General features: G+C 46.8%; 10 protein-coding genes across 10 annotated transcripts; 5 read left to right on the forward strand and 5 right to left on the reverse strand.

The window, feature by feature from the left end:
• Positions 1 to 250: 250 nt before the first annotated feature.
• Positions 251 to 1,715, reverse strand: F4817DRAFT_174740 (uncharacterized protein). Its single transcript, XM_049298255.1, has one exon. It carries the CDS (start codon positions 1,443 to 1,445, stop codon positions 492 to 494), a length of 954 nt encoding a protein of 317 aa, XP_049157230.1. The 5' UTR covers positions 1,446 to 1,715; the 3' UTR covers positions 251 to 491.
• Positions 1,667 to 3,227, reverse strand: F4817DRAFT_174701 (R3H-associated N-terminal domain-containing protein). Its single transcript, XM_049298254.1, has 3 exons — positions 2,706 to 3,227; positions 2,111 to 2,603; positions 1,667 to 2,047 (listed from the first exon to the last, which is right to left on the reverse strand). The coding sequence occupies exons 1-3, from the start codon at positions 3,112 to 3,114 to the stop codon at positions 1,888 to 1,890; spliced, it is 1,062 nt and encodes a 353-aa protein (XP_049157231.1). The 5' UTR covers positions 3,115 to 3,227; the 3' UTR covers positions 1,667 to 1,887.
• A 510-nt stretch (positions 3,228 to 3,737) lies between these two features.
• F4817DRAFT_343527 (uncharacterized protein) lies at positions 3,738 to 5,465 on the reverse strand. Its single transcript, XM_049304038.1, has 4 exons — positions 5,061 to 5,465; positions 4,730 to 4,987; positions 3,974 to 4,677; positions 3,738 to 3,845 (listed from the first exon to the last, which is right to left on the reverse strand). The coding sequence occupies exons 1-3, from the start codon at positions 5,132 to 5,134 to the stop codon at positions 3,996 to 3,998; spliced, it is 1,014 nt and encodes a 337-aa protein (XP_049157232.1). The 5' UTR covers positions 5,135 to 5,465; the 3' UTR covers positions 3,738 to 3,845; positions 3,974 to 3,995.
• Positions 5,466 to 5,700: 235 nt separating this feature from the next.
• On the forward strand, positions 5,701 to 7,482 carry F4817DRAFT_174804 (uncharacterized protein). Its single transcript, XM_049298256.1, has one exon. The coding sequence runs from the start codon at positions 5,920 to 5,922 to the stop codon at positions 7,270 to 7,272; it is 1,353 nt and encodes a 450-aa protein (XP_049157233.1). The 5' UTR covers positions 5,701 to 5,919; the 3' UTR covers positions 7,273 to 7,482.
• Positions 7,483 to 7,588: 106 nt separating this feature from the next.
• On the reverse strand, positions 7,589 to 10,385 carry F4817DRAFT_366648 (uncharacterized protein; the record flags this gene model as incomplete). The annotated part of the gene is made up of 2 exons (XM_049307007.1): positions 7,589 to 9,679; positions 9,750 to 10,385. 2 exons carry the CDS (start codon positions 10,383 to 10,385, stop codon positions 7,589 to 7,591), a joined length of 2,727 nt encoding a protein of 908 aa, XP_049157234.1.
• A 793-nt stretch (positions 10,386 to 11,178) lies between these two features.
• On the forward strand, positions 11,179 to 12,093 carry F4817DRAFT_366649 (uncharacterized protein; the record flags this gene model as incomplete). The annotated part of the gene is made up of 2 exons (XM_049307008.1): positions 11,179 to 11,358; positions 11,413 to 12,093. 2 exons carry the CDS (start codon positions 11,179 to 11,181, stop codon positions 11,857 to 11,859), a joined length of 627 nt encoding a protein of 208 aa, XP_049157235.1. The 3' UTR covers positions 11,860 to 12,093.
• A 446-nt stretch (positions 12,094 to 12,539) lies between these two features.
• Positions 12,540 to 14,404, forward strand: F4817DRAFT_343534 (uncharacterized protein). Its single transcript, XM_049304039.1, has 5 exons — positions 12,540 to 12,820; positions 12,938 to 13,177; positions 13,234 to 13,269; positions 13,335 to 13,679; positions 13,756 to 14,404. Exons 1-5 carry the CDS (start codon positions 12,806 to 12,808, stop codon positions 13,990 to 13,992), a joined length of 873 nt encoding a protein of 290 aa, XP_049157236.1. The 5' UTR covers positions 12,540 to 12,805; the 3' UTR covers positions 13,993 to 14,404.
• A 269-nt stretch (positions 14,405 to 14,673) lies between these two features.
• F4817DRAFT_343537 (kinase-like protein) lies at positions 14,674 to 18,014 on the forward strand. The gene is made up of 5 exons (XM_049304040.1): positions 14,674 to 16,551; positions 16,619 to 16,880; positions 16,940 to 17,154; positions 17,204 to 17,462; positions 17,523 to 18,014. Exons 1-5 carry the CDS (start codon positions 14,825 to 14,827, stop codon positions 17,970 to 17,972), a joined length of 2,913 nt encoding a protein of 970 aa, XP_049157237.1. The 5' UTR covers positions 14,674 to 14,824; the 3' UTR covers positions 17,973 to 18,014.
• Positions 18,015 to 18,157: 143 nt separating this feature from the next.
• Positions 18,158 to 20,974, forward strand: F4817DRAFT_343539 (uncharacterized protein). Its single transcript, XM_049304041.1, has one exon. It carries the CDS (start codon positions 18,278 to 18,280, stop codon positions 20,690 to 20,692), a length of 2,415 nt encoding a protein of 804 aa, XP_049157238.1. The 5' UTR covers positions 18,158 to 18,277; the 3' UTR covers positions 20,693 to 20,974.
• On the reverse strand, positions 20,867 to 22,762 carry F4817DRAFT_174983 (uncharacterized protein). Its single transcript, XM_049298258.1, has 5 exons — positions 22,435 to 22,762; positions 22,199 to 22,386; positions 21,847 to 22,142; positions 21,365 to 21,778; positions 20,867 to 21,304 (listed from the first exon to the last, which is right to left on the reverse strand). The coding sequence occupies exons 1-5, from the start codon at positions 22,608 to 22,610 to the stop codon at positions 21,041 to 21,043; spliced, it is 1,338 nt and encodes a 445-aa protein (XP_049157239.1). The 5' UTR covers positions 22,611 to 22,762; the 3' UTR covers positions 20,867 to 21,040.
• Between the last annotated feature and the right edge of the window lie 369 nt (positions 22,763 to 23,131).

Consider the following 23,131-nt stretch of genomic DNA (forward strand, 5'->3'; position numbering starts at 1 on the left):
CCCTTCGTGAAGGCTATTGATCCTGCCGGCGCACAGAAGGAGTTCCGGATCAGTCAAATTCCAGATCAATTGATTGTTAAGCCCAATCTACATTATTTCGTTATTTCGGTGCTCGCCATTGGGAGGGCACCGTTATACCACCGAAGCGATCGTGTTACGCTGATAAAGCATCCAGCGCGTCGCATTTGGGCAATTCAGTCCTTTCAGCTTCTCGTCCGCGATTTAAACTTCTTAGATGAGACCGCCGTGTCCGTTTAAAGTTCAAGAGACCGGTTCACCCCGGACCCGCTAACGGGAATAAAGCCCGACTCGTCTCCGGAGGCCGGCCGAGGCTTAAGTAAGACTGAGCGGTAAAATTGGCCATGCCTTTAGGCTTACACGGCAAAAATGAAAAAGTGGTCCTTATTAGCTTGTATGAACTAGAATACCCCTATTTGACCTTGGAGGATTAAGAAAATGTAGTATCTAGGTAAGTTACCTAATACGTTAACTTATGCCTCTTGCGCCCTTCTCTCCTCTCTCATATCTTTATTCTCATACGTCCTCGAGAAGCGATCTGGAGATGGTTCTTGCCATGACCGTATCTTAATCGGAATGCCGCCAATAACCTTGGGTTCCCACACCTTATCCTCCTCACTGCAACTCTTCCTTCTCATACGCCTGCCCATCGTGCATCCCCTGTGTCCCGTAACAAACAACACCGCGCTCTCATTGTCTTTAACAAACAGCTCCTTGATCCGCTTGACATCCGGGTATCGGTTCTGGAGTCGCAGCTTTTGCCAGTCGTTGTAGCTGCCCAGCCGGCTGCCGGGTAGGAACTGCCAACTCGTCGTTATTTGGCCCATGTGGCCTACGCCTGACGCGAGCAGGTCGTAGAGCAGGCCCATAGTCAGGATACCCTCTCTGCCCTCTTCCACGCTCTCGTCAGCGTTCCCGGATACCTCAGACAACGGCGGTGGGATATCGAGCTGCTTGTACTCCATGCTCGTCCCGCCGTACACGGTCAGCACTTTTATCACATCTACCGACCTAACGCTTGGCCCCGCGCCGAACGTTACGCTTAGACGACGCCAGCTTGCCTCACGGCGTAAGTACGGCGAGTCCTGCATCGCAACCGCTTTCACTGCTGCTCCATCCGCCTGGCGCTTAGCAGCCCATGGTAAACGACGGAACGGTATCCCAGTATTCCAGCCCTCGTCAGGACTAAATTCACGTTTTCCGTTCACGAATAGGTGGCTGAACTTGCCTAAGAGGAGAGGACAGACACCGATTGGGTTGGTTCCGTCCCATGCCCTCCTCAAGGGTAGCTGGAATAGGATGCGTTCTATGGTTGCTTGGAAGCGCTTACATACACGTTGGGCAAGTATGAGAGAGGTCAAGTCTTCGTCTGCGAGGAACTCTAGGACTAAAGACAGGGTCTCGGGAGGCAGGCTTGAGAGAGACATGCTTAGGTATCTGGGCGGGTTGTATACCTAGGGTTGGGTATATATTATAGTTGTCAGGGGTGGGTTATAATGATGACTAAAAGTGAAGGGGTAGCTAAAGGATGAAAAAGATAAGTTGGGGAAAGGCGGCGTAAGAGTGCTTTATATGCCTAAGGTAAGGCAGCAGTTTGGGATCCTCTGAATCCTAACTATATGATTGGCTGAGCATGATTGGGTGAATATCACTGCCATTACTGATTATATAAGACGCATGGAACAGAAACGTTCCTAGAAGTAAGAGTTGAGCTGGAATTGGTCTTGCAGCTATGTGTTGGAAGTCTGCTTATGCAAGTCTATATCTGTCTCGACCGAGTACGACTCTACTACACTAATGCTGTCTGCAACCCAATAAACGGGAATGAAAGAAAGAAGTGGACGAGGGTTCCGAAGCCGCAGAGCTTCATCAGCATAGCTCCCAGAGGGGTCGCGGAAGGTCTGGTCGTAGTGGTGGGGAGTGTCCGGTCTTCATTTGTACATATACCACCTTGCGCTTTGGGTTGCCTATGAAGACCGATCGAGAGTTGAGGCCGTAATAATCAGAAATGGAATGCGTAATCCATCGTCTAGAATCGTCAGTATCGTTTATATAGACTAAATTAGCATACTCGTATTTCAAAGGCTCATACCTGAATGCACTATCGGTATCATCACCCAAGGCATCAAAGATCATCCCCTCTTCCTCCGTCTTACCCTTGCTTTCTCGCTTTGCTTTCTTCCAGCCATCCCGCGTATTACCGTCCCGACCAACGAATACGATTTCCTCGTCTTCGGTATCCTCACTTTCTGAGGACAGAGGCTCTTTCGCAAGCTCCTGTTCGACGAGGTATCGGCGGACAGGTTCCTCGAGCGAGCGAACCCAAGTCTTAACGGCGGGGATTTTCTTGGCACGTTGGAACAATTCGCGGGGCACTCGTCCAGCGACGTGGGCGTCACCTAGTGTCCTAGTTTGCATTTGCTTACGACGAGCCGCTATGTCCGATTTCGTCTCGACTTCGGCGCGGACACGCTTGTCCCAGATGACTGCGATCTGATAAGGCACATGGTTTACGGGGTGTAGCGGGCGCGGCTCCCAGTCGAAAGGCTGTGGAGGCTGTGCGTTGGGCACATGCATGAGGCGGTCTGGGGAAAGGGTAGGATATCATATTAGTCTTGCCATTGTACCCATTTACTCGAGAAAAATGGAGTCGAGTGAATAGGGAGGGGCTGATAGGTTGCAAGTACCATTTTCCCAACGCCGCCGTTGTCGGCTGCCCTCCTTGCCCTTTAAGAGTGCCTCACGTCTGCGCTGACTGTCACGACGAGATAGAGGACGCGGTGGCGGTGTGATGACAGTAGATTTAGAGCGAGGATCTTGAATGATGACTGATGTTTTTTTTGTAGACTCATGCTCATCTAATGGGATTGATAGAGGGGCACCGATACCGCGAGCGATCGAAGATACGCTGAGGGACTCGAGCGCAGATATCGTCCATGCTTCAATATCAAGTCCATCAGGTGCTGAACTTGCTGTTATTGGATTCGAGTTCGGCGGCTGATGCTGTTCTTGGTGCTGTCCTTGGTTCGAATTGCTTGAATTGTTCGCTGTGTTGGTTAACTCCGGAGGGGGCGGGACAGCGCTATAGATAGCCATTACTGCGATAACGAACTCTGCTTGAAGCAAAAGAATAATACAGATGCTCTATGTATTCGAAGAATGGATTGAGAAGGGAATATGGTGTCCAGCGGAAATGATATCCAGATTTTAAAAAGTTGAGCAAATCAATCAACGCTGGCGGCGTGATCGGTAATAGTAATTAAGCCCCCTTTCTATCTGCGGATATCTTATCTGCGGATATCTGAGGATAAGAAGAGTACGATTCATGACACATCGGACCTTGACTCAACATTTGGTCCAGTGAGTAAGAGATATAAGCTCTGACCAATCAAGACTATAGCGCAAACACGCGCAATACTGGTTGGTCCCACTGCTGCGGCAAGTACATACCCCATATCTTACCTAAAGGGATCTTAAGTGGATGCAGCCGCGGTATGACTGCTCCGGGTTGTATTGCCTGGTAGCCAGGTAGCTTAGCTCGTATGCCCCTACTTTGCCCCTACTTTGCCCCTACTTAGTGGTTAGGTTTTTACCAAAATAAAAATCATTAAGAATGAAGGAATCATGCTTCACGTTCATTACGCTCGTAGACTGCTACAACATAATAAGAAGATTATAAATATCAATCTTCTGTTTAAACTAAATACGGCGAGTTCTCTTGGTCAACTTAGTCTCTACCTAACGTAGGAAGCTGGTCTGGCTATTAACTTTGCACATGTGGAAATATCATATTTACTTATTTATAGTTCATATTTAGAGGTAGGTACCTAAGGTAGTTGTTATTCTTTCATAAAACAAGTAACACGCAATTTCAGCCAACTTTAAAGCAAATAGACATAGACATTCTCGTAGTCAATAGATAGATGTTTGGAGAAACGAGAGATAGAGTAGATACCTTACTCTTCAAGGCTGGTAAGCTAGCGAACACCTGAGCTGCCAAGTCCACCAGGTGCCAAGAGAGGTTGGTTTTCTCCTATGCCTTGGACGCTCTCGCGGTCTAGTGCACGTTCGATTTCTTCTTGCGTTTCGCCATAGGCCTGTAAGTGAGCAGAGTACGGGCCTGGCGAAGGTAAGACTCTGGGTGTGGTACGTCGGTTATACGGAGGACGTTGCGGTTGCGGAGTAGACTGACGGCGCTCCTCCTGCGACGGCCACTCGTACGAGATGGCCATAAACAATAAGATACCTTGCATTATGGCTGTCAAGACATATACTCCCCAAGAGCTCCAACCTGCCCAACCAAGACGTGCTGCTAAGCTACCAGCAAAAAGAAACCCACCGGGGGTTTGTATGCACATCATCAAAATACTAAGACTACCAGCGTGCTTGAGGCGGTATGTAGTCCAAATCTGAGGAATGTATTGGACGGCGGCGAGTGCAGCAGACATGATTCCCAAGAAATTCGCCCACGCACCTAGGTACGAGGGAGCACCAAACGCAAATGCAGCTGATACAATAACAACGAGTAGACCGTGAATCAAGCATAGAGCTGCTACGGTAACAGCGGTCCTCCAGGTTGGTTGGTCGGGGTCTCGCTCGCATTCATCGTCCGATAGATCAACATCCTCCCTACGGAAGAAGACTAGAAATAGAACGAGGCTATATTAGGTCAGTAATAACTTCACGTAAGATTGCTAGAGTGAGAACCAACATGATAGCAAAACAAACCCATTGTGTCCCAATCTGTGCAATTCCGAGTAATCCAGCAGTACATTCGAAGGGGCTAACTACTTTGCAGCAGGCAACATCGGCTCGCGATTGAGGCAGGGTGAGGATGTTCCCAAACTGCGAGTTCGCTGAGGTGACACCGAGCAACACGAAGTACGGAGATATTCCTTCGGAGGATCCGCGGGAGATGATTCGATAGTGTTGTGTGACATATGATAGCATGATACCGATCACAATTAGACTAGACGTAGATGGTTGGTGATTAGTATTGCTTGGTCTACTATAAATGTGGTTGCCAGATTAAATCCACTAACATGGAGATAAAGAAGTTGGTGAAGCCGCCCTCGCGGAGCGCGTCACAGCGATCCTTAACGAAGAGACTGTCCATGATGGCAATTCTCTACGTAGAAATTTCGATATCGAAGGTATGGACAAAGCTAGGAAATACTAGAAGTAATTTAGGTCCTAAAAACGGATAGTCGCTGAGATGGCTAAGGAGTAGGTCGACCTAAGCTGACCAGGTTAATTGGCGATCGTCGAGGATATCCTCAAAGCGATCGAAATGGAATATAAATAACAAATAAGGGTGGAATGCGTCCGTCACGCCAGAAGTAGATAGCCTACTTGCTATCTAACATGGCGGATAAGGACGAGACCCTTTACGCAGTTGCGATTGTTTTTTTGATGTCCAAGGTTGAAGACGGATGCTTCGATTTTATGGCGAACTTCAGGTCAGAAATCAGGAACAAGTTATGATAGGCGACCTATCAGCACTTGCCTAGAATCTGGGGCATGTGATAGGATGCAGGCGGGCGGGACCCAGACAGCCAGAGCTAGGTTAGCCCCTGCATCAGAAGCTTGATAGTAGGGCAAGCTAGCGTGCGTATATTATAGCGGTAAAAACGCTTATTAAATACAAGAAACAGTAGTATTTCGCTAACACACCTACTATTTCTTAGTGAAACCTTGTACATGAAGATCCACCAACTCCAGTAAGGTTCCGTCAATATTGAGGGTGTACCTAGGTACACTATCGTCAATTTTACTTCCCAACGAACCCTTACCTCCATCCATAGCATTTTTGACAATTCGTCTTGAAAGTCTAGAAAACCTATGCATTAATAGTTCGCATGCCGTAGAAATGAGAAGCTATAAAACTAGAAGCTCTCCGGCATGGATCACGAAGAGGAGCCTCCTCATAGCAACAAGGTAGAACTTGTAGCTTCGACTGGGGATATAATACAGCATCATGACGATACAAACGATGCACTTCAAGGCTACTTCGAGACGGCTCAATGGACTGCGGACGGCACCACCCTCCTAACATCGTCCTCATCAAACCTAATCTCCGGCTACATCATACCCGAAGACTTACTCTCCCCTACAGCTAGCCGGCCCCTTAAGCTCACGCCCCAAGCCAGCATCCAACTCCCGGAACCAAGCAATGTTCTAGCAGGAGCGCCGTATTTCCGGCTCACGGAGCCCTGGACGCAGCAGCTCCTTGTCTCGAGCCGAGACCACCCCATCCAACTCTTCTACCTAGCTTCCCCATCCCCATCTTCATCCCCGTCTCCAGCATCCAGCTACCCTTTAACCCAAGCCCGTTCCGAGACCTTCCTCACCGCCACCGCGCTCGTCTGGCCCTCCCCAGGCACACACTTCATCGCCGGTAGCCGCAACCTCCTGGCACGTTTCGACGTGACTCGCACTGGCGAGGAGCCCGTCCTCCGCGTCAAGACCATTCCTTCGGAGCGGCATATATCCAAAGGCGGCGGCGTCGGTATGCGCGGCACCATCTCCTCGCTCGCCGCCCAACCCCCCGACGCGAACTTCGCCAGCCTTGTTGCCGCTGGCACCTGGACCCGCTGGGTCGGTCTATATGACTTCGCGCAGTCTGGCGGGTCCTGGGCCGCCACGTGGAACATCGCAAGCGCAGCCAACGAGGAGGCATGTATCGGCGGTGACGGCATTACCCAGGCGATTTGGAGTCCCTGTGGCCGGTACTTACTACTCGGCGAGCGCAAGTCAACAGGCGTCCTGGTATACGACGTACGTGTGACGGGGAAATTACTCGGGTGGCTAGCTAGCCGCGAGGCGCTCGGCAACCAGCGGATTAGCTGCGATGTGTTTCCCGGACAAGGCGGGAGTGAAGAAGGGGGTTTCGAGGTTTGGTCCGGGACGACGGACGGTGCTGTTAAGATGTGGGAAGGTGTCGGGACTCGCGAGGGTGCGCACGAACCGGCTTGGAGTTGGGACGCTGCCCGTAAGTCGACTGTGGGGAGTACGTGTGTTCATCAAAGCGGTACTGTAGTCGCTACTTGTTCTGGATCCTGGGAGTTTCCAGATGACGATGACGGAGATAACGAGTCTCTATCGCAAGACAGCAGCGGCAGCGATGACAGCGGGGAAAGCGATGATAGCAGCGATATTTCAAGGCCCGCGTCGCCTTGGATGCGCAGACGAAATAAAGAAAGTAGCTTGAAGATATGGAGCATATCGAATAACTCTGAGGAAACAGAGCCTTAGGAAGACGTATAGTGGGCTAGACGGCAATGATACCCATAGGTAAATCGTGTATACTCATTTCATTATATCATCGCTTCTCGCACCCGGAATTATTTGCGAGTACGAGCCTTTATGGAACTTCTTGACGTCGAATTACTTCGTTCCCACTCATTTATGAAGCTGTCTAAAGCAGTTGGTAAGCCAATTTCAGGCAAGTAGCCAACATCTTCTAATCCTTGGCCATATTTCCCCCCTTATTCTCGCGATCACGATATTAGGTTGAAGATTGCCGAGCATAAGAGACAATATATCAAGCACAGATTAAGCAATCCTTCCATCAGCCCCATTGAGTCTCCAGAGTTTCATTGACTCTATTCAACACCCTTTCCCCACCCATCAGATTTCGAAACGCTTCGACCCTCTCCTTTGGCGCCATATTGATGAAGGCTGGAAGCCCATATTTGCCCGCCTGCTCTTCAGGGATATCATCAGGGGCCTTGAGCTGTCCGAGTATAGCCTGTGCAGCATACGCATTCATACCGGCCCGCCGTAAGAACACCTCCCATAGCGACTCCTCTTGGATGATTATATCTTTCAAGGCTTCTACGTCTGGTGCATGGCGGACTAGAAAGAAGACCAGCCATTTTACGAGTGTATCATCGCCGCCTCCCACATAGTAGACCTGCACATTCGTGTCCAGTCCAGTAGCGAAGCCGACAAAATCGGCATAGCCAGCACACTCTGCAGGCGTAAGATTCCGAGCTGTCTCATCAACGCGATTTCCTTCCGATACAAGGATAATGAGACGTTCGTACCGAAGCGCGACATTACGGATACGTTCTCGGACCTTTGAAAGGCCCTTCTGACCCGGAGGTGGTTTCTGTATAGCTCTGAGCAATGTAATCATCACGATTCCGGTGGCGGGGGAGACGATTACGTCCGCTTCGGCGGCCAGTGGTGACGTGATCGGCGACCGAGATACTGAATTACGATTCCATGCTGAAGAATTCCAGCGCTCGAAATCACGTTCGATTATTTCAATATTCGGGTGAGATTTCTCGAGGCGGGAGAACACGCCTCGTCCAAGTGTCAGCGCCTTTATTATCTTCGTGTGCGTAAAGGTTAGTTGTAATGGAGGACAAGGAGTGGGAACTACCGGCTCCTTCTCTGGCTCTGGTTTCGATACTAATGTTTCATCCAGTTGACTTTTCGTCGAGGTACTCAAAGCCACCTTTGTTTTGACGTCGTCTACTTGTTTAGGAAAGGTTGGGAAGAAGGAGCTTTTCATATTCTTTTGCCGTTTTGCGGTATGAAAGTCGAGGTAATTGGAAAGTAGAGTCGATGTAGCAGAATTGTCGTTGCAACCGAGGAGAAGGTGAGAGTTCTGACCTTGCTCGTCAAGTGAAGTTTGATATGATTTTGTTCCTATGGCTTGAGGAGCATGAACTACTTCGACTGGCGAAGCTGAATCTAACGAGTTGTTGAGTTCTAGTCGCCTCTTTCTCACCAATGACTCAATGTTCTTTTCCTCGCCTGAAACGTAAGGTAATTCCTGCTCCTCTTCATCATCATCATCCAATTCCCGAAGGATAGCCAGACCTGGGTGTTTCCAGACATAGTCCCCACTTGTTGGCACTTCGAGAGGACCCGAGAAATTGAGCAAGACTTCTGCAATACCATCATCTATGATTATCTCATTCATAGATATATGGCCCATCTTAGACGGAAAGGGGGACCAACGAAGCTCTCGTTCTGCTTGAGGGTCCTTCGGCCATGAGGGTGCGTTAAAAGCTTCGCATGTCGTTTCTATCCACTCCAGTTGCAACCCAGAATCTAGCGAGATTTCTTTCCAGTCGGGGTCAGTAATCGAGAAATCCATCGTAGGAATTTCTATTCTAGCGATCGCATCCGCGACCTGTAATTTTTCCTGCTCGATACTTCTCTTAATAGATTTAACCTTTTCTACAAGAGCAGTCATAATATCGTCGCTGAACATACCGTTTGGATCCTTTACGCCCTTAGCATCCGGTATACCCGATCGTTGCTTGTCGAGTACGTGATCGATATCCACGCACCTAGCGAGGTCTGCCATGTCTACAGCTAATTCAGATGATGGGGGCAATGAGTTTAATGGGGTCAAGGGACCTTCAACTTTTAGTGAGTCAATTTTTAGCCGCGTCGTGTCTGGCAGTTTGAAGTCGTCTGATGGGGGTATAGTTAGGGGTTCGAGGTCTACGAGCGAGGGAATATCGGCATGATAGTCATCCTCTTGTAGTAGATCCGCTTCGGCCTTGGTCAAATCATCATCAAGCAGCGTGCTGGTATCTGAAGACAACGGAACTTGGCATGCTACGTCTTCGGGGATGAAATAACCTTCGTGCTGTGGATACGGACTAAGAGGAGGTGTAAGGGCTAGATCTCGAAGAACCTGACGATGCAAGTTAGTAGTGTAGGCAGACTACCTAACCGAAGGTAATCTGGATTTGTATATTGCTCACTCTTCGATGAGAAATTTTGTTTAATAACTCTGCATGGTTTTCTGATGTCCAGACATCTTTCAGCATGCGGGAAAGATAGATAAGAGCCTCTTTTGGGATATCTATCTTTTCCTCACGAATTTCCTTGGTAAGTATCTGCTTATATTGGTACGATGTCTCTGGAAAATCTAAGCTCTCATCATTTGATTTGCGAAGAGGCTCCAGTGGCACACTTGTTAGGTCTACCTTGGCTTGTCGCAGCTGCTGCATAGACCTAACAAGTTCTCGGCAGTCGTATTCAGGGTCGCTTCGGAGCAATGGAGATTCCAATTTCAACTTCGAAAAGTCCACAGGGATAGGACAATCAAATGCATGACTATTCTCGCGTCCCAGCGATGCAGCATGACTTAATAGTTCCAGTGATTCTCTGGATACACCATCAAGCTGTTCGACTTGAGAAATAAGACGCGGGATATGCAGTTGAGTAAGAGAGTTATCATCGGCTGATTTATTATCCAGTAGATGATTGCTTTGCCTTTGGAAATGGTCAAGTAAAAGAGAAACTTGGGCCTGGGAGTCGATCGATAACCCGTTCAACCGCGCATACTCATCAGGTTCTAGATAAGAATCATCTACCAAAGATTCCTGAAGATCCATTCCGGTCTCCTGACGTGAATCGCTCTAGGAAAAACAGTTATGAATGGTCTTGCATGGGAGTACCTAAAGTGAAAATGAACTGAATAAATGATGATATGGAATAATTGTGAGTGTATAATGCCCTTAATCTAAGTGACGTATGTACCTCTTAATTAAGGTGGGCACATGTATATAATATGGCAGGAAGGAAGGAAGCAATTGAGCAGGAACTACATGCTACAGCCGATACCTGTTATGATTTATCTTAAACAATATAAGGAAGCTCCACTTGAGGTTCACAGCTTCCTCAGATACAAGTAATATACAGGATGTACATCTGTATTTAGCATTCACCTATATACATGTAATACTATAACCTCATATAAAACTGCCAAATGAGAGTTACTCTCATACCTGCTCTGTATATTATAACTACCTATGATACTAGTAAAATACCTAATGTACGTATTGCATGGGCGAGAAGTCTACACTAAAATTTCCCCCAGGAAGATAAAAAGAAAATACCAGATGTCCATAAAAATAATCAAAGACTACCTAATATTATAGGTAGTAGCGAACTAACAATGGGAAACGACTAGGTATAGCAAAGGAACGGGATAAATGAGGTTCGCATACGGAATAGTCCAGTCGCTTTCTCAGTGCTTTGTTGCCTTCTCAGGAGTTATCGTACCTAAAGTTGCCTATCTATCTCATAATAGCTACCTCCTAGTGACACATGCTAATGAAGTTACTCTAGATTGTTACAAATTTGGCTACTCGATATCTTAAATAAGACTAATTAATCTTTACTATAATGTTGACATCAGGACTGATTGCCCGCGGGGCCCCTACATTTCCCAAATTCCTACTTTATACCAAAGCTACTCTTATCCTTCTTTCAGTTATCGTCTTGGCGTTGGCCTCCTATGTGCTATCTATTCAGCACAGTAACCCCTCTTATAACTCCGGAGTTCCAGAATATCTGATCTTCCTAGTAAGATGTTCTTTTCTGAATTCGATGTCTTTTACACAGTTCTAACTACTTCAGACAGTATTTACGTGGGTCGTCTACGGTGCCCCGCTGGCTATTGAGCTCAAAGCACCTCGATTCTATTATCGCATAGTAGTATTGGCTGCTTATGCTCTAAACTCGATCTTCTGGCTAACAGGCTGGGCTTGGAGCGCGTCTTGGGCCTCGTATGGCCTCTCATTCAACAATGGTTACGAAGAGAGCAGCGGTAAAGACCTATGGAATACATTCGGATCTGTAATGGGAGCCTGCGCAGGTCTTGGAGCTCTAATATGGGTTCTATCTATCGCAGAATTCGGTTTCTTCTGCCACTTCGCATTACGAAACTTCAATCCTATGTATATTGGCAACGCAGGGTCTGAGCGGGCACACCTGAGGACTCAATATGAGGTTCAGACCCCCCGGCCATCTCAGCGCAGTTATACTACGCAGTCAGTCTATGGGGGGCAACCCCAGAGAGATTAAGTTATTAATCTACAATATATGACAAGCGACTGAATATATTGATTCACTGGATATATATTCTTTTCGTTGGCACCTTAAATTAGAAATTAGAGAGCTATTTCGCCTGTAGTATATTCAACTCGATGAACTTCAGAGCCAGCAAAAGGTCCGTAAATTAAGGTTTCCGGACTTGGACGAATAAATCAGTTAAATATATACCTTATAAGTTAGTAAACGGCGATATATCGGTATGTCAATATGATAGCTCCTATCTCAGATCTGTCCAGTTAGTACACACTAAGTTATTGACGAGTTTCATCCGCTGTACTCTACGGCCACATGCCGAAGGACTAACTCCACTGGACTGTGCCATCAGAATTCCACTTCTCTGTATTCAACAACACGGGAGACCATCTATTACCAGTGTTGATCCAACAAGATATGGGGTAATAAACATGTACATCGAATAGTCTGCATGTTAATGAAAATTATAAGCATGTACGTGTTAGGATAGCTTTGCGCGTCATACCCACAGAATATGAGCATAAGTCGGTAGCGTAGATTAATGATACATTAATAATTGCCCGACGGAGATGCAGTGGGGATTATAAAGCGCCAAAGAAAGGGGGAGGGGGAGTTAATGAACTGCCGGTAGGTGGGGAATCCGACACTCCGGCCTCGGGGGTTATCTTTTACGACTACTTCGTACGATAGGCAGGATAGGCAAGACAGGCTAAACGCAGTACCGCCCGACTTTACCGAAACCCCGATCATTCGCCTACCCCTACCATATCATACTAACTAATTTATATCCTACTCCACCCAAGTCCAAGTCCAACATGTATAAAGTCATATAACCAGCTTTAATACCATTACTATTCATCACGCTGTCTTAACATTTTTCAGTCTGAAAATTTGGTCTTACTATAATCTTAAATCATATTCTCTCATATAAAAAGAGGATACCATGCCGGCTTTTTCTGTAAGTGATAACCCCTCAGTATTTTAGCCAACCAATCCCGTTACGTACCTAAACAACTTCAACTAAGCTTAGCTACCTCCTAAAGTACCTTATAGTCATCTAGCTGACCCTTCTCAGAGACTTGTCCGTTTTCTGGCCAAGAATGGCAAAACGTACTATGGAGATGCTATTCTACCAGAGGGAGTGACAGACATTGCTAAGACGAAGAAAGCACGTGTCATCAAAGGGGATATCTTTGGCAAGCATGAAGTTACCGATCAGATTGCGGACGTCCGACTACTTCTAGCACCTCTCGCATTAGAGGATGTCAGGTCCGTCCGATGTCTAGGTCTTAACTACGCACTGCACGCGAAAGAGGTTAGCCTATCTAATATACACAGAGTCTTTGATCAGAATGCTGAGATATTTTTTAGGCCAGTCTTCCGATACCGAAATATCCAGTCCTATTCGTAAGTGGACTCTTTTTATCTCACTTGAAATATATGTAGGACCGTGCGCTAAACACGCCGAACAGTACAAGCCGGTCACTTCTCTGTCAGGGCCTACGGATCCTATCCCCATCCACCCAATTGCACAGGAGGAACTAGGACTGGATTATGAAGTTGAACTTGTCGTCATTATCGGAAAGGAGGCTAAGGACGTATCGGAGTCTGAGGCGCTCGACTATGTTCTCGGATACGCTGTCGGAAACGATGTCTCGCACCGAGACTGGCAGATCGCGCGCGGTGGTGGCCAATGGTCGCTGGGTAAGGGGTTTGACGGCTGGGCACCATATGGACCGGGCATCGTCACCAGCAATATCATCAAAGACCCACAGACGCTTCAGATCAGTACTAGACTGAATGGACAGACAGTCCAGGTAAGCAAATGAATAGAGTCTCTATGCGGGGAATAGGGACGTAGTGACTTAAACAGGCAGCTGACATAAGATTTAGGAGAGCAACACAGCCGATCAGATCTTTAATGTGAGGCAAACCATCGCGTTCTTGAGCAGGGGCCACACGTTGCTACCTGGTGATCTTATCTGGACGGGAACGCCGTCGGGCGTTGGAATGGGCCGCAAGCCGCAGCTGTGGCTAAAAGACGGCGATATCGTCGAAGTCGAGCTCGAAGGCGTCGGAATTGTCTCCAACAAGGTTGAGTTCACCAAGGAAGACTCCGCTAAGTTGTAACCATATATCTAATTACTAATCCATGATTAACTGAGCACTTTTGCTGTTTTGTCGGCGTTCCTTGCTGTACGACATAATACTTATCTGCGACTACCATAAGAACTTGATTGGCTATAGGAGTGCTTTGATGTCAGTGTGTGGAAATTTACTCGGGGTGTTATGTTAGGTAGTGCTGCGGCTGAGACGCCCCTTCAAGGTTTGGCCCGAGTTGCTGGTAGTCTATCTAAATAATACATAGATCCGGACTGAAGACTTATGAGAGATGTCTTCAGCGAGCTCAATAGGTTAGGACCTGGGTAGATCGCTATTTTAAAATCTCTATCCGGGTCACGCGTAAAAAGCGAGGTTTATTTTATATAGGTACCTAGGTAGGTAGGTAGGTAGGTACCTATGTAATTGCTTATTGGCGGGGGATATTGGATGAAATATCCTGTGTGGGTGATATTATGGCTGAGTGTATTACCTAGGTACCTCTCAAGCCTGGTGTATGACAGATCCTACAAATCCATGCCGAGCCGAGTCGACTAAAATAATCCAATAACCCCTATTTCCCTTATCAGCTACCTAGCTAGGCGCCTAAAGGTGTAGGTAACCGCGACTTCTCAGCCGGACGGGAGGCCTCCTTTATGGAATATATTCCGCGTTGCACACATTGCTCTTGCGTTGAGTTGCCTGGGCCTGGAAAAGGCGGCTTATCCTCTACGTATGCTTCTATAATGAGCATCTCGATATTGTCCGCTCCCGTGCTAGCCGCGTAATCTAGTCACGTCGATCATAGTTGTTATGTGTTGTATCACCGTGCTGCCAGATTTAATATATTACTTAGAATCTGATGTTGGTATTTGTTCAGCTCCAATCCCTCACAGCTAATTCCCCAAAAATGACCTCGCCCTCATACAATGAGATACTTAGGGATTTATATAGTCAAATCCACGAGAAACTTGAAAGGCGGGATATTGCCGACCGGCGCTTCGCTAAAGTCGGTACCACCCAAGCGGTTCTGGCCCCCTACAACTTAAGGCGCTTATTCTGCAGTCTGGTACCTTCTAATGATTCACTGGAAACGCATTTTGGACCTGGGATAACTGTGGATTTGCTGACATCTCGAATCGAAGAGCGGAGTCTCCACAACTTTGTAGCTATTTTAATTTACTCCCGCTGTAGTATAGAGTCGGTTAGATGCTTTACTAGGAAACTCCTCACTTGTCCCTCTGATCCCGAAAGCTGGCCAGTTTCCTACGATGGTCAGACTAGGATTGATCAGCTTCCAGCGGAGCGCGAACAACTCGAGCAAATATTCGGGGTGGAGAATGGACCTGACATCAACAGCTTCATCGATATGCAACCCTGCTTTTGCCCTATTGTGCTTCATAGTGGAGATGTTCAGTGGGCCGATGGGAAAAAGCAGAGGCTGCCTTATATGTCCGATGAAGAGGAAATCGGGATGGGGTCTTATGGTGTGGTTTATCGCGTCCTCATAGCTAAAGGGCACTTGGTAAATAAGTCCATGGCGATGGTGAATTCGGAACCTATGCCAATGGCCCGAAAGGATTTTGAGAAAAACGACCACTTTCAGAAAGAGTTGGGAACCATGAAGCAGATTCTATGCACTCCTCGGAAATCTAAGAACGTCGTCGAGACTTTCGGTAGTCTTCAACTCGATGAGAGTATATTCAGCTTATTCATGCCGCTCGCGGAATGCGACCTCAGAGAATGGATGCGCAACAATGCACCGCCGATTCTCGAATCGGAAAAAGCAGACATTCTAGAATGTGCATCGGGCCTTGCAGACGGCCTAGAGTTTCTTCATTCCGAGATCAGAGACTCCAGCGGTAATAGGATGGTCTGCTATCACATGGATTTAAAGCCAGCAAATGTTCTTGTCTTTTATGATAGGGAACATGGAAAATTGGTTTGGAAAATTAGTGACTTCGGCATGTCGCGTGTGAAAGTATCACATAAACACACTAACACGGTTGATCAAGATATCAGCGTTCTTTTTGAGAAGAGAAGAGGCGACACTTCGGTATCAGATACTGTAAATCGCCGGTTAGAGGGCACCTACCTCGCGCCCGAGTCGAGTATCTCAGTGCGGAATATGAACGAGAAAAGTGATATTTGGTCTCTAGGATGTGTCCTTAGCGTCGTTTTAACATATATCAACGAAGGACAAGAGGGTATTGATACGTACGCGGACAGGAGAGCAGCTACTTCCAAAAACTCCGGAGCAGGAGACAAAGACCACTTCTTCCTCATCAGTCGGTATCGTACACCACCCAGGCCTCACCCGGCAATCAAAGAACACCACAGGCGTCTAATCAAGGAAGCCAATAGAAGGAATTCGGGCGAAGGCAAGGTGATGAAAGAAGTATTAAACTATATTGAAGAGAAGGTCCTAGAGCTAGATCCCCGACGGAGAGAGCCGGCTAGGTGCATCAGGGATAAACTTCTCGCTGCATCAGCGGCTTACTATACACTAAGTGAGATTCCTGAACAATACGAAGGTCATACGCAAGACGGAATTCTTTCGAGGATAATTTCTCGATTCCCAATAAGACAGTAAGTACACAAAAATACCTATCTAGTTCCACACCCGTACTCCTGTAGCTGATATTGCCCTCATCAGTCAGAAACCTGACGGACCGAAGCTAGAAAGCTGGTGGATTTCTAATGCAAGAGCTGTCGCGGGATACTCTATAGCCCCCAATGAGCCAGTCATCGCTCATTGGACAGATACCTGTATTTCGTTATATGACTTGCAATATTTTCAGCGACGAGGTGGGGACAAGAGGGTTCCATATTACGAACGAAGAGGAAAAGGCGCATGGAAAAGCGTGAAGCTAAATGAGACATATTTAATTGCTTCGGTAACAGGACGCCATTCCCACGTAAGTCTAGTACTAACTATTTGTATGGCGAATAGATCAGAACTTAATGCGGCGTCTAGATCTATCTCTTTGATATCAAGGGTGGCAGATTGCCAGGGCTGAATTTTGATCTAAACTACAAAATCGAACTCCCGGTTGACGCTCCTAATGGACTTGATCGAATAGCCATTTCTCCAGGGGGTAAAATCCTTGCTTGCGTGGTGCATCGGGATTTAGAGAGTTCATGGATATACTACGCCAAAATAAGCGATCTACTCAGTCGCAGAGTCCCGAGGTATCTCTATAACATCCTTAGTATTAGATTCTTGCTAACATTATATTAGGGGTGATTCCGAAAGTACGTTATCATCCAGCGACGAACTCCAGTATAGGGTTATTGCGGAAGAACCATGGGATAGACTCAGAGTGGACGCTCCGGCGGGAAGCGTAACACATTTGTCATTCCCTTCCGATACAGCTCTTTATTATATTACTCAACCGGATATATCCGAAAGACATGATATAAAGATTTCCTACCTATCACTACTTACCAGACAGGTCAAGATTAGGCATGTGGAAAACTCGGCCCAAACACCATCGGGAGTAGGTTCTAATCTATATATCAAACGAAAGCTTGACATTAAAGTAACTAACCAGCTACAGGACGTCGATAGTGGCAACTGGGGCCGCCTTTTCACAACCATTACCGCAATAAATGACGAACAAACATTCGCAGTTGTACTCTATGAAAATCAACTACGCATCCGAAATTTCGGTGGTGGAAATCCAATACCTAATAGTGATATAACCCTCAGGAATTATTTCATTAGTAAACTCTTAATGGACAAGCAGAACTCGCGGCTCTTTGCTTTAGCGTCTAAGTGTGGTAACAGCATAATGCTACTGATCGAATTGCCTCTACCTCATCTCGGAGATAGAGAAAAGCCTCGAGAAATCAAAGAACTCCCTGAAATTGGTTATAGGGACAAAGCTACTGCTATGATTTTCAGTGGAGAAAATAGGAAAGATGAAGATGGAGGATATATCATCATATTAGCCTACGTTGCCACTGGATTAATGTTATATAAAATCAGCCTTTTAAGGCTTAAATGATGGCCTTAGCTTTAGTAAATGGACAATAGGTATTATATGAGGTAATTACAAGAGTACCTAGGTACCTAGGTAGTATCAAGTGCATTATCGTATGACATACTGTCACACTGCAGATACGAGGTACCCAGGTTAGGTACTTATAAGGGTTTATACCTAATATGTCTGATTCAATGCAAACACTCTTTAGTACACTCTTTAGTAATTGCGAGGAATAATTGCCGAAGATAACATCTAAGAATCCTATTCAAGTAGTAAATATAACATCTGGACAAGAAGACTTTAATTAGTCTTACCCAAAGACCTTCATGAAGCAGTTCGACTCATTTCTCTTCGCATCACCGGCAAAAGTTCGTCCAGAGGCTCAGGCGAGAGCAAATAATGTTTTTAGCAGCTATATCAACCTACGCGATATCCTTATGCGCCATGAAGCAACAATTCAGAAGCGCTGGAATAAGAAAACGAGGCAGCAGAAGCAGAAGATTCTGTTGAATGCATGGCCAGACATGGCAGTAACACATCGCCCAGACTTTGATGCTTTCTGGCGGACCGGTAAATCTCATGGGGGCGCATCTGAGGAAAATTTCAGGGACTGCTATCTATTGCCGCAAATCAACCAGGAAGATCTTCTGAAGCCAAAAACGCTGCTCTTGCTACTAAACGCGCGAGGGCGTAACTCACCGTCAGAATTCGCCGCCGCCGATTTCGAAGCAATGCACCTAGGTTTAGTCACCAATAATATGAGGTCTATATTCCTAATTGGATATACTTTAGCCCTTCATGGCGCTCATAATGCTACTGAATACGGCAAGCTCTGGGACTGGAGCGAGCACCCCGAAGCCCACGACTGGGTGGATACTCGAAAGCAATTCCTCCCTAGCGAAGGCTTGCTAATTCTTGAGGCCCAAGAGAAGCTTATGGAATTCCTAGTTACTTGCTGCCAGTATATACTGCACGATATTCCAGCCGATAGCCTCGTAGCAGATACCTTTCCCGTTCAACCCGAGCCACATTTGAAGACAGGAAAGGAAACGAATGGCTTTGATTCTTTGGCTGTGATGGCAGCAGAGATGCCTTACCGACTACCTGCCAGGCTAGATCTCAGCCGAATTGAGTCAGTTCTTGGCGCCAGACTATCCGCAGCTGAAGACCATCTATGGGCCATACGGGAAGATCCAGCATATTTCCTTGAGCAGCTCATTGAGGCTAAGGAACACCGGCAAGAGCTATTAAAGGATACTTGTGGAGATGACCCCGTCTTCCGGAAAGTTCACGACAAGATGTTCTGGGCTCGCGTCTATGGAACAGTTCCTTTCGAGGCTTACTTACATTATCAGGCCTTTTCGGACCTGTACCAACAGGCCCAAGCACTACGGTTACTACAGATCAAGTATGCGGCCGTTATATCACCTACCAAAGACTTACCTGGGGAGCTGATGAACGCTATACTCAAATTCCGTCGTTATTTATACCAAACAGCTAACGGCCCCGTGGGTGGACTTAAGGACGGCGTTGTTGCTTCTCCTCCGTGGCGTAAGTACTTTGTTCGCCAGCCGCCACCGAACCCTACCTCAACCACGATTCGTACACAGCAGAAGATGGGCGTAAAGATGAGCACCATTGAGCACCAGCTGTTCTGGATTCTCCGTACGATATGGGACGACGGCGAGGATCTCTTTTTTGCTCGCCTACCGCTAATTGTCGACGAGCTGGGAAGGCTGCTTGAAACCGAACCACGCACACAGGAACTAGTATCTCAGAGGATCGCCGGCATCATTGGTGATCTAGCCATCATCTCACATTGCATAAGCCAGATCGATCTATATCAGCCGTGGGCAAGGAGCTTTGAGATGGCTTCAGCCAATATGTCAGACGACATCGAAGATGAATTTAAGAAGCGCATTAAAACATGGGGCATGTTCACGGAAGCGGTTCGAGATAGAAACCTTGTCCAGATCGCCCAGATCGGTAATCCTTCTGATAGAAGATTCGCCTACCCATATGAGAAACGCCGGACTAAGCAAAACGTAGAGGAACTGCGGCGAGCTGAGCAACATCTCGACCAGTTCTGGGCAGGGTTTGACCGGGTTATAAGTACAAAATGCGGGGGTCTAAAGGGTACGGCCGTCCATCGCGTCCTATCCCAACCACGCGTGATTCAACGTACACCAGACTGGGTTGACCCCCCACCATCTGCAACGAAAGCGCCAGGCCGAGAACCAATCCTGGATCCAAACACTGCTGATCTGTATAAACCCCTCTCTACCATCTATATTGGAGAACCAGCCGGAATTACCAGCAACGAAGCTGAAGCGCTGACACCGAAGACCAAGACCAAGACAAGAGACTTATCTTCTAATGACGCCACGGGGCCGGCAACTCTCGTCATAGATGAAGACCCAAAACCTAAACCAATTGCCATCCCTGTCAACGCCCGCTCTCTTAAGGTATTTCGTACACTCTTTTTTAACCCGGCTATAGCGTCTTCGCCTGGCGAGGTCTCATGGAACGACTTTCTACACGCCATGACATCTTCAGGCTTATTTACGGCCGAGAAGCTATACGGGTCCGTCTGGCAGTTCCAGAAACTAGAGGGCGACCAGAGCATCCAATTTCATGAACCGCATCCCCGAGGGAAGATACCATTCACGACTGCGAGGAGACATGGGAGGAGGCTTAACAGGGCATTTGGGTGGGGCGGGGATACGTTTGTCCTCGAGTAGAAATAAGGAAGGGTTTCTTGCTGCGCCCTTTGGTCTCGTAATTGGGGTATCAATCCCGAGGCCGAGACTATCGGGCCAAATGAGTTAACCCTTTACAAGAACAATACGATATATCAACGACGGGTGGATAGCGTAGGCAGGATCTATGGAGGGTATTTAAATGTAGTTCGAGAAAAATCGTGTTGTCTATTGCAGTGAAGAAATATAGCCTAGAGGCTCAGGTGTATCTAGGTTCGTATTTTAGGTATCAATATATGAGTGGTGTAATTACTATACTACCTAGCTGTTGTCTAAGGTACCTCTGCTTGATAATATATTGACGTGGCATAAGCAACAACTATCACGTATTTACACAGGCAGCTTTTCAATCTTCTTCGTCGAGTCCCCTTTTATCGTCAGAGCACGGCGCGCCAATGCTCTCCAGTCCCCCACATAAACCTTCGGCGACATTCTCTTGACAACAACATTATCATGCTGCAGTACCCAATAGTAAACCAAGAAGGTAATGATGGTTAGCAGGATAGAGGATGCTATATATATCCATATCATAGGAGTACCGATGATTCGTTTTGAGTCCGAGTCTAAATCAAAGAAGTTCATACCGAAGAAAGTCTAGTGATAATTAGTGATTGCACGACATCGCAGAATAAGCTGGGCTGGTTTCATACTCACGGCCACGAAGGAAGCTGGGAGGTAAAGAAGAGTCAGCGTGGTGAGGAAAACAGCTGACTTATTCAGTTGCAGCATGTTGCCGTTCTGTTGCTTGGCAAGGATCTGGTCTCGGAACGATAGAGTATTAGCTAGGAGTTGTGCAGTAGTCTGTGCTCGCTGCTGCAGAAGGTTCGCAACACGACAATGAGCCACAGATCGACGGCGATAATTATCAAGCACGTCTATCGTCTCTGGCGCTATACTCTTTAAGCCTTCCTGGATGAATATGGAAGAAAGCTCCTTCAGGACATCTTCACTATGAGACAAGAGGGTGGCTACTTGGAGGAATTGGTTATCAAGGCTTGCCAAAGCGCTAAGGTTGTCATATCCTACGCGCAGTGGCTCGTCTATAAACGTCGCAAATGTAGTACTTGTCTATATTCACCAGAGGGTTAGAGTTATCGGCATGGGTTTGGTACGTTATAGTTATATGATAAACCTACTTCCGGAAGCAGTTTTCGCTCCAAGAAAGCGAGATACTCTCTCCATGCTGGAAAATATACCGAAAACAGTAGTTCGTGAATAAACCATGGAATTGGAAAGTTTCTCGAGCCGCAGCTTGTGCCAAGTAAGAAATCTTCTATCTTCTGATGGGCTGCCGAGTTTGGTGTTGGGTTAAATAAGACCGATACGGTCTGATTAGTCGACGCGTCGAATCGATAATAAAGGCCACTTTGACGAATAGCCCAATTCCCACCATTGGGTTTCAGCTCGGGATAACGAATCGTATAATAGATCTCTTATATCCAGTTAGCAATAGTTCCATAAAAATAATTCGTCAAGTCAAACGCCCACCAATTGAAGAGCCTATCCTATTTACAGTAACAGGAAGACAGGAGTTTATTTCCACGTCGTCGTTCCGGTAGTAGAAACATGACGGCAGATCCCAGAACGAGTCGCTTATGCCGTGTTTAGAAACGAAAAGCTCCAACAACCCCCTAGTTATTTGCAAGGAGCTCCATGACGTCCTTTGGCATATAGACCTGGAAGATTTCAGCGATAACCCGGATTATTCCCTTATCAAGACATACAAGTGACGATGCGAATGGTTGCTTGGCTTAATCTGATTTAGATAATCTTCAATCTCCTGTGCTGTAGATATCTGGCGAGTAGCTTGCTCTTCGTCGCATTGATTTTGAGGCAACACTTCTATGAGCTTGATGGGAGCCACAACTTGATCGACAAAGCATTTGCTAATATGAGACATTTTGGTATAATAGTAAAGCGAGTCCCCAAAAGCTAGTATGCTAGTCCGACTGATATACGCTTTGATATATTTCCCTAGTATGTTTTGACAAAGCAAGTATATATAGCATTTTCAGTTCGTGAATCCTTTAGCTACCTCAGAGGTATGTTGGGTAATCAATGCGGTACGCCAGGGACACGGAATACCCGATACAACATTACACCGCTAAGCAGCCGCCAATATACGCCACGCTCGTACACAGCATCGGGATAACTCAATTATCTCTCGCCCCGCTGATTCTATTAGTTACCTAACTTCCCAGAATATGTCAGATGATGCATCATCTATTTGCTTACTTGATATCACTCTGAACTGATGTTAACCTCATAGGCATTGTGGGATATGCCTTAGATAAGTACCTAAGGCATATAAGAGAGAACTCACCTCGCTTACTACACTAGGTACAGTGAAACACCACTGGTCATCTCTCAACTACGTCTGTCAGCCCATGCTCCAAAATCCCTGTGTAGCATGACCGACAC

This window comes from Daldinia loculata (assembly GCF_022478755.1).
Source record: "Daldinia loculata strain CBS 113971 unplaced genomic scaffold F4817scaffold_39, whole genome shotgun sequence".
NCBI classification, from domain to species: domain Eukaryota; kingdom Fungi; phylum Ascomycota; class Sordariomycetes; order Xylariales; family Hypoxylaceae; genus Daldinia; species Daldinia loculata.

What these genes read in the sequence shown, in the direction of transcription:
- F4817DRAFT_343539 (XM_049304041.1), top strand. Translation starts at nt 18,278, where the DNA reads ATGAAGCAGTTCGACTCATTTCTCTTCGCATCACCGGCAAAAGTTCGT.
- F4817DRAFT_343527 (XM_049304038.1), bottom strand. Translation starts at nt 5,134, where the DNA reads ATGGACAGTCTCTTCGTTAAGGATCGCTGTGACGCGCTCCGCGAGGGC. An exon ending in ACCAACTTCTTTATCTCCAT is followed by an intron (nt 4,988 to 5,060) that starts GTTAGTGGATTT and finishes ATCTACGTCTAG; the next exon opens with TCTAATTGTGATCGGTATCA. An exon ending in TGGGTTTGTTTTGCTATCAT is followed by an intron (nt 4,678 to 4,729) that starts GTTGGTTCTCAC and finishes GACCTAATATAG; the next exon opens with CCTCGTTCTATTTCTAGTCT.
- F4817DRAFT_174701 (XM_049298254.1), bottom strand. Translation starts at nt 3,114, where the DNA reads ATGGCTATCTATAGCGCTGTCCCGCCCCCTCCGGAGTTAACCAACACA. An exon ending in ACGGCGGCGTTGGGAAAATG is followed by an intron (nt 2,604 to 2,705) that starts GTACTTGCAACC and finishes CCCTTTCCCCAG; the next exon opens with ACCGCCTCATGCATGTGCCC. An exon ending in GATACCGATAGTGCATTCAG is followed by an intron (nt 2,048 to 2,110) that starts GTATGAGCCTTT and finishes TGACGATTCTAG; the next exon opens with ACGATGGATTACGCATTCCA.
- F4817DRAFT_174804 (XM_049298256.1), top strand. Translation starts at nt 5,920, where the DNA reads ATGGATCACGAAGAGGAGCCTCCTCATAGCAACAAGGTAGAACTTGTA.
- F4817DRAFT_174740 (XM_049298255.1), bottom strand. Translation starts at nt 1,445, where the DNA reads ATGTCTCTCTCAAGCCTGCCTCCCGAGACCCTGTCTTTAGTCCTAGAG.
- F4817DRAFT_343534 (XM_049304039.1), top strand. An exon ending in ACGCACTGCACGCGAAAGAG is followed by an intron (nt 13,178 to 13,233) that starts GTTAGCCTATCT and finishes GATATTTTTTAG; the next exon opens with GCCAGTCTTCCGATACCGAA. An exon ending in TGAATGGACAGACAGTCCAG is followed by an intron (nt 13,680 to 13,755) that starts GTAAGCAAATGA and finishes CATAAGATTTAG; the next exon opens with GAGAGCAACACAGCCGATCA.
- F4817DRAFT_343537 (XM_049304040.1), top strand. Translation starts at nt 14,825, where the DNA reads ATGTTGGTATTTGTTCAGCTCCAATCCCTCACAGCTAATTCCCCAAAA. An exon ending in TCTCGATTCCCAATAAGACA is followed by an intron (nt 16,552 to 16,618) that starts GTAAGTACACAA and finishes TGCCCTCATCAG; the next exon opens with TCAGAAACCTGACGGACCGA. An exon ending in TAACAGGACGCCATTCCCAC is followed by an intron (nt 16,881 to 16,939) that starts GTAAGTCTAGTA and finishes TGCGGCGTCTAG; the next exon opens with ATCTATCTCTTTGATATCAA.
- F4817DRAFT_174983 (XM_049298258.1), bottom strand. Translation starts at nt 22,610, where the DNA reads ATGTCTCATATTAGCAAATGCTTTGTCGATCAAGTTGTGGCTCCCATC. An exon ending in TAGGATAGGCTCTTCAATTG is followed by an intron (nt 22,143 to 22,198) that starts GTGGGCGTTTGA and finishes ACTGGATATAAG; the next exon opens with AGATCTATTATACGATTCGT. An exon ending in TCCCAGCTTCCTTCGTGGCC is followed by an intron (nt 21,305 to 21,364) that starts GTGAGTATGAAA and finishes AATTATCACTAG; the next exon opens with ACTTTCTTCGGTATGAACTT.